This window comes from Monodelphis domestica, chromosome 5, assembly GCF_027887165.1.
Source record: "Monodelphis domestica isolate mMonDom1 chromosome 5, mMonDom1.pri, whole genome shotgun sequence".
NCBI lineage: Eukaryota > Metazoa > Chordata > Mammalia > Didelphimorphia > Didelphidae > Monodelphis > Monodelphis domestica.
In genome coordinates, this window is record NC_077231.1 from 39,701,317 (window position 1) to 39,709,639 (window position 8,323).

The 8,323-nt window shown below is 49.5% G+C and overlaps 1 protein-coding gene across 1 annotated transcript; it reads left to right on the forward strand.

Moving 5' to 3' along the window:
- Positions 1 to 1,030: 1,030 nt before the first annotated feature.
- Positions 1,031 to 8,323, forward strand: LOC103092470 (MLV-related proviral Env polyprotein-like). Its single transcript, XM_007502962.3, has 2 exons — positions 1,031 to 1,252; positions 7,263 to 8,323. Exons 1-2 carry the CDS (start codon positions 1,207 to 1,209, stop codon positions 7,745 to 7,747), a joined length of 531 nt encoding a protein of 176 aa, XP_007503024.1. The 5' UTR covers positions 1,031 to 1,206; the 3' UTR covers positions 7,748 to 8,323.

Consider the following 8,323-nt stretch of genomic DNA (forward strand, 5'->3'; position numbering starts at 1 on the left):
ATGTCTGGAAAGGCAGGTTGGCCCCAGATTACAGACATGTAGATGCTGACTGAGGAGTTTGCATTTTATCTTAGAGGCAACAGACACTGCAGATTATAGGAAAGTGAGAATGGCATGCTCAGGTCTGTGTCTTAGGAAGAATATGGCGAAGGTTCAGGGAGAGGGTTTATAGGATCATGGACTTAGAGCTAGAAGGGACATTAGAGACCAGCTAGTCCAACTTTCTCCTTTGCAGATGAGGAAACAGGATTTCAGAGGGGTTGTGATTTGCCCAGGATCACACCACTAGCAAGTGTCCTAAATAGGCTGTGAGCTAGATCTTCCTCATGGCAAATCCAGAGCTGCCATAGGAACAGGAATATGTGTGTGTGTGTGTGTGTGTGTGTGTGTGTGTGTGTGTGTGTGTGTGTGTGTGTGTAGAACAGGAATATATACATATATTCCAACAGTCCAGGTGAGAGACAAAATGTGATCATTAAAAAGACTGCTCAGATTTCCAGGTATGATTTAGCTTTACTCTATCTGGGGTCTAGTTCAATGTACATTTGTATTTCCTGTAGATCGGTGGTGCCAAACTCAACTAGAAACAGGATATTGATTTAAAAGCATATATTTACATTAGCTATGTACCACTATATTTTTTATATTTTATATATTTTTTAAATATTTCCCCATCACATTTTAATCTGCTTCTGGTTCAGTGGGGGATGTTGTAGGTAAGTGGCACTTCTGCTGTAGACTGTCAGAGACCATGTGTGGGGAAAACTTATGACCAGGAACGAGATAAGGGTTTCTGAGAATCAGAACAAACAGGTCACCACCTGGGGAGAAGCATGGTTATGACCAGGAACAAGATAAGGGTTTCTGAGAATCAGAACAAACAGGTTACCACCAGGCATGGTTAGACCAACGGCCAAAAACCATAAAAATTCCTTTTCTCTGATGCTATCTTTCTTCAACCGCCGCTCCTCCCCATCTCGGGCATATATATTCTTACCCTGCGCCTCCAATAAATGAGCCTTGAGCCTTGACACCATTAGACTGACTCTGTCTTTCTTGAGTGCTTGGTCTCCCCTCTCTCCCCCTATGGCTTTTTAGGTAGCTGTCTTGCGAGCTCTGCGATAGTATCCAGCAGGTCCCGGATATCTGGTGCCCAAAGTGGGGCTTGAATAAGACGGCTTACCGGACGACTGAGGAACAAATTCCATGGACAAAAGAAGGGTAGAGGCTGGACAGACAGCCTTGAGGCAGGGTAAGTCGTCCCATCCCCCATAGGCATAAAAAATTGAGAGTGCTTACCCCAGAGTGACTGTGTGTGTGATTGTGTGTGTGTGCCTGAGAGGAGAAGAGGGTATACAGTCCGCGTTTCGCATACGAGTAACAGGGCGATCACCTGATGGGGGTTTATACCATCCACCTAAGCTCAAGTGACGTGGGCAATCCCGTTCTGGGGTGAGTGAATGGCCTTGGCCGGACCGACTTTGACTGTTCCCTCAACTCGTTTCTGAGTGTGGACCCACTAGTATCCATTTCTATACCTTCGCGAGAAGATTGGCGAGAACGTGGGGAAGCGATTGTGATAACTGTGTGAATGAGACATGGGGAAGACACTCTCAAAAGAAGCCCTCTTTGTTAAAGAGTTAAAAAATAGTCTCAGGGAGAGAGGTATTAGGGTAACAAATAAAAATCTATTTAAATTTTTCTGCTTTGTAGAGGAGCGCTGCCCCTGGCTCATTTTACATGGCCCAGGAATCCACCCCCTTACATGGAACAAAGTAGGCAAAGAATTAAACGGACTGTTAAAATCTGGCCAAGAGATCCCCGATGAATACTTTTCCTACTACAGGCTAATCCATGATATTCTTAGAGAAGCCGATACTAATAAGTAGGTATCTCACCTCCTCAGCCTAGCTGAAGATGCTATCTTAGACCATAAGACAAAAATTGAGGAAGAGGAAGTACCACCAGAAAAAGACAAGCACCCTTCCTCCCTCCTAGATGAACCAATTGAACCAACCCATCTCCTTAAGGAGCCTCTTACCCCCTCTAAGCAAACATCACGGCCCCGTCTCTATCCTGTTTTATACAAAGACTTAGGTGCTGACGGCATGCTAGACCCTGCCAATCAGGCAGAATTGGAAGATGAGGCTGCCCGCTATCAGAATAATGATCTCCCTGAAACCAAGCCCCATAAAAACAGGCCTCCCCCGTACAACCCTGCCTGTGGCAGCCTTGCCCCTCTTGTTTTCCCCATACTCCCTGGCTCTGAGAATTTTAAGGAGGCCACAAAACAACTCGGCCGGCAAGTTGCTGACCTTAAACATTTCCTAGGTCTTCAAAAGGAGGTGCATACATTAACTAACCAATTACATGATCTGCAAATAGATATCTTCTGACCTTTGATCCCTAAGTCCAAGCTACCTCGATCAAAAGATAAGACCACCCTCGCCTTCCCAGTTGTTACTAGGCGACAACAGGCTGCTCAGATTCTCCCCGAGGACATTTCCCTCCCCCCTTCTGGCGAATCCTCTGACTCCGAAGGGGCAGAGGGAAATGAGACCGATGGTGAACACCCTAGGGGGGCTGACACTTCAGGCTCGCCACAGTCCCGTACCCCGATTTATAAAAAATTAAAATTCAAACAGATTGAAGACCTCCATTCGGCAGTTAAAAATTATGGCCTCAACGCCCCTTTTACGCTCTCTATTCTGGAGGGGTTTGGAGGAGAAGGACACATGCTCCCCTCCGAATGGTCCAAGGTAGTACAATCCGTCCTCTCCAGGGGACAATTCTTAATTTGGAAGGCAGAATTCCTTGAAAGGGCAGAAAATCAGGCTAAACTTAATTCAAAAAATGCCCAGACAGCCGCCTGGACGACTGATAAAATCGTCAGCCGTAACCGCTTTGCGTTAGAAAACCAGCAGATGAGTCTACCCCCTGGCTTGCTCATGCAAACTGCGCATGCCGCTATGGCTGCTTGGCGGGCAGTTCCTGCCGCTGGGTCAGTCACAGCACCCCTCTCAAAAATTCTCCAGGGACCCAATTAGCCTTACGCTCAATTTGTTGCAAAACTTTTAGAAACCGCCGAAAGGGTCTTGGGCCAGGATGGAGCAGATAACCCGATGGTGAGACATTTGGCAATCGAAAATGCTAATTCTGCCTGTAAGGCCGCCCTAAGAGGAAAAGCAAGAGATCTTGATCTAGATGGGATGATCCGCTTATGCAATGATATTGACGCTTATGATCACAAAATAAACAAGTCCATCTCTTTAGCCATCGGGGCAGCCATCCAGGCCTCTCGCCCCAATACCCCTCGAAATTGTTTTAAATGCGGGCAACCTGGCCATTTTGCACGTGAATGCCCTTCCGGGCCAAATCCTAGGCAGACCCCTGCACCGATAATAGCCCCCCCCCAAACCACCACCTAGCATTTGCCCGAAGTGTAGGAAGGGCCAGCACTGGGCCCGAGACTGCCGATCCAGAACTACGCTGGATGGGCAAATTCTTTCCCCGGTACAGGGAAACGGGATGCGGGGCTCCTTCAGGAGCCCCTGTCCAGCTCCCTTACTCGAGCCACAGCAGGTAGCGCAGGCCTGGACCTCTGTGCCTCCACCACCAGAATATTGACACCTGAGGAGGGCCCAATAGTCCTCCCTACTGGCAAATTCGGACCACCGCCCCCTGGCATGTTTTTCTTGGTCATCGGTAGAGCGCTCACCACCTTGCAAGGTGTCGTAGTGCATCCCACCCTTGTCGATAATGATTACACAGGGGAAATAAAAATTATCATAGAATCCCCGCATGGCCCTGTCACTATCCCTGCCGGCAGACGCTTAGCTCAAGCCCTTCCCCTTCCTATGATTGGCAAATTCCCTGCGGTAGCCCACACATGGGGCCCTTCCTCTCCAGGCTCCTCCGATGTTTACTGGGTGCAGCAACTTAATGAGTCCCGGCCCACTCTCCAGTTGAAGCTCGAAGGGAAAACCTTCACCGGGCTGCTGGATACAGGGGCGGATTCCACCGTTATCTCTCAGACTCACTGGCCCCGCTCCTGGCCCCTTCAACCTTCCTCCACCCATCTATCGGGAATAGGCCAAATCCAAGATGCCCTTCAAAGCTCTAAAGTCCTTACTTGGCAAGATGCCGAAGGCAATAGTGGTACCACCCGCCCATATGTAGTTGCAGGGCTCCCCGTTAATCTCTGGGGCAGGGACATCTTAGCCCAGATGCGCCTTCTCATGATTAGCCCTAATGACACTGTTACCACCATGATGCTGAAATCGGGGTACCTCCCAGGCAAAGGCCTTGATAAGAACAAACAAGGCATTTTGCACCCTATATCCCTCCCAGCCCATAAAAACAAGGAAGGTCTTGGGTTGAAAATTTTTTCATAAAGGCCACTGGTCCCCTTGCACTCCAGGCCGATAAAATCACTTGGAAGTCCAATTCCCCTGTCTGGATCGACCAGTGGCCTCTAACTTCTGAAAAGGTTCAAGCTGCCTTAATGCTAGTGCAGGAGCAACTCTCCCTAGGACACCTTGAACCCTCTACCTCCCCCTGGAACACACCTATTTTTGTTATCAAGAAAAAATCGGGGAAATGGAGACTCCTACAAGACCTGCGTGAGGTTAATAAAACCATGCTCCCGATGGGAGCCTTACAGTCAGGTCTCCCATCCCCGACCACCATCCCAAAAGGATTTAGCAAAATTGTTATTGACATTAAAGACTGTTTATTCTCAATCCCTTTAGACCCTTCCGACAGCCCTCGTTTCACTTTCTCCATCCCTGTAGTCAACCATATAGGACCCAATCCCCGTTTTCAATGGCGTGTACTTCCTCAAGGAATGGCCAACTCCCCCACACTATGCCAAAAGTTTGTGGCCCAGTCTATTGATCCCATTAGGATCCACCACCCTTCAGCTTATATCATTCATTACATGGACGACCTCCTCATTGCTGCCCCTTCCCCCGCCTCAGCACAGGCCATAGCCCAAACCATTGTCTGCAAGCTTCAGGCCCGCGGCTTTAGCATTGCCCCAGATAAGATTCAGACCCTGCACCCCTTCACTTTTCTCGGGTTCCGCCTCGAACCAGATCAACTGTTCTCAAGTAAGGTTGAACTCAAGCGTTCTACCTTAAAGACTCTTAATGACTTTCAGAAACTTCTTGGGGGGGGGGGGGGTTGGGGGCAGCTGGGTAGCTCAGTGGATTAAGAGCCAGTCCTAGAGACAGGAGGTCCTAGGTTCAAATCTGGCCTCAGCCACTTCCTAGCTGTGTGACCCTGGGCAAGTCACTTGACCCCCATTGCCTAACGCTTACCACTCTTCTGCCTTGGAGCCAATACACAGTATTGACTCCAAGACGGAAGGTAAGGGTTTAAAAAAAAAAAAAGAAACTTCTGGGGGACATTAACTGGCTCCGCCCTTATTTACAACTTGCTAAGGCAGATCTTCGCCCTCTGGAAGACATCCTTCGAGGGGATGCTGACCCCTCCTCTCCTTGCTCCTTGACCCCAGCAGGTGAAGCTTCCCTTAAGAAAGTAGAGCAAGCTATAGCTACACAGAACATTGGGTATTTTTCTCCCCACCTTCCCCTTTACCTTCTCATCTTTCCCACTGAATTCTCCCCCACGGGACTTCTATGGCAAGATCCCTCTCCCCTCATTTGGGTCCACCTCCCTATGTATAACCGGAAGATTCTCGCCCCTTATCCTGACCTGATTGCCCGGATAGCTAGGATGGGCATCCGTCTCTCCACCCGGCATTTAGGCCGCTCCCCTGACCATGTGGTCTCCCCCTATAACAAGGAGCAGCTTGACTGGCTCAAATCTCAAAATGATAATTGGGCTGTACTCATCTCTACCTACCAGGGCATCTTGGACAACCACATGCCCAGCAATAAATTGTTGCAGTTTTTCTCTCTTACCCCCTTCATACTTACATGCCAAACCCGATCCTCGCCTATCCCGGGGGCACCCACGGTCTTCGTGGACGGCTCTAAAACCGGCCTTGCCGCCATAGTTATGAATAACCGCCCCCGCTCTATCAAAACCCCTTATGAGTCCGCACAACTGGTAGAGCTTTATGCTGCTCTGACTGTCTTCCATTCCCTGCCTGATACCCCATTTAACCTCTACTCGGATAGCAGATACGTTGTTCAATCCCTGCTCCGACTCGAGATTGTTCCCACTGTTCAGCCAACAACCGCCACCTTTTCCCTTTTTTCCCAGCTTCAACAAGCCATTAGACGGCGGTCCTGTCCCTTTTTCGCGGGTCACATACGTGCCCACTCGGGCCTCCCAGGCCCCTTGTCTTTCGGGAACGATCTTGCGGATCAACACACTCGCGTAGCTGCCTTGGTTACCTCGACTACCCCCTCTCCCCATCCCTCAACCGATCCCGTTTCCCTTGCAACAGAGGCACGTAGACTTCACCACCTCAACTCTCAAACCCTTCACCTGGCCTACAAAATCACCAGGGAACAGGCCAGGTCAATTGTTAAAGGTTGCAAGAATTGTGTTACTCTCTTGCCTGAACCCCATCTGGGGATCAACCCCCGAGGTCTTCTCCCCGGCCACCTATGGCAGATGGACGTTACTCACGTCCCCTCTTTCGCTAGACTCAAGTATGTCCGTGTCTCCATGGATACGTTTAGCGGCTTTCTTTTTGCATCTGCGCAACCCGGCGAAGCCACTAAGCACGTTATCAAACATGTATTCCTTGCTATGTCCATGATGGGGAAACCCCTCTCCATCAAGACAGATAATGGCCCTGGCTACACCAGCCAAGCCTTTAAACAATTCTGTTCCCAGTTAGGCATAACACACGTTACAGGTATTCCCTACAACCCACAGGGACAAGGTATTGTCGAACGAGCACACCAAACCCTCAAGAACACCCTTTTTAAACTCAAGACTCAGGAGACCCTTTACCCATTCCGTGGCAATCAGACCCTGCTTCTTGCACATGCTCTTTTTGTTCTTAACTTCCTCACTCTGGAGGAGGAGGGGCGCTCTGCTGCTGATCGCCACTGGCATCCACACACCACATCCGATCCGGCAAAAGTCCTTTGGCGCGACCCCCTCACTGGCCATTGGCAAGGCCCTGACCCTGTCATACTTGGGGAAAAGGCTCAGCTTGTATCTTTGATGCCAAGGCGAACAACCCTCCCGTCTGATAAAGACCTTTGACTCCCCTGCCCCTTCCCCTAACACACACCCTCCAGGGGCCTGCTCCTGAGATTTCTTTTGTCTGTTTTCAGGAAAGTACAGAATGATCCCGATCTGCTTGATCCTGTTCCTGAGCATCTGCCCCTCGTCAGCGAGCCCTGAGAGCCCTCATCTTCTCGGACACCAAACACGGGCACCTTTCTCTACCCTTGCTATCATTCTAGGCATTGGAGGTCTTGCTGCCGGCATTGCTACCGGCACCTCCCCTCCGCCGCTGGCACAACATCTCGCAGCTCTCCAGTCTGCCATGACAACTGACCTTGAAGACCTTGAAAAAGCTATCTCAGCCCTAGAAAAATCCCTAACTTCCCTCTCTAAAGTAGTACTGCAAAACCAGCGTGGCCTCGACCTGCTTTTTTTAAAGGAGGGGGGACTATGCGCAGCCCTTAAAGAAGAATGCTGCTTTTATGCTGACCACACTGGAGTTGTCAGAGAGTCCATGGCTAAATTGAGAGAAAGCCTCCTCCTTAGAAAAAAGGAGGCCGAGGCCCAAGAAGGTGGTACAACAATCTTTTGAGAGGTTCCCCTTGGCTTTCCACCCTAATCCCTACGGTACTAGTTCCCCTTATTATTTTCCTCCTAGTTCTCACCTTTGGCCCTTGGGCTTTCCAACGCCTGACCGGATTTATCAAATCAAATATTGACTCAGCCCTTATTACTAAGTTCCCTATGGTCCAATACCATCGTCTTGAAATAACAGATGCCCCGGCTAACATCGACCGTCTTCACTTCACTAGCAGGGCGGTAACCCAATGACTGGAATAGCACAGGTCCTTGACCCCTGAGGGGATGGTCAAGTAAATCCCCCTGTGTAGCCTAAGACAGGGACGTCACTGCAGAATTACCTTCAAAAAATAAATAAAACAGGGAGAATTGTCAGAGACCATGTGTTGGGAAAACTTATGACCAGGAACGAGATAAGGGTTTCTGAGAATCAGAACAAACAGGTTACCACCAGGCATGGTTAGACCAACGACCAAAAACCATAAAAATTCCTTTTCTCTGATGCTATCCTTCTTCAACCGCCATTCTTCCCCATCTCGGGCATGTATATTCTTACCCTGCACCTCCAATAAACGAGCCTTGAGCCTTG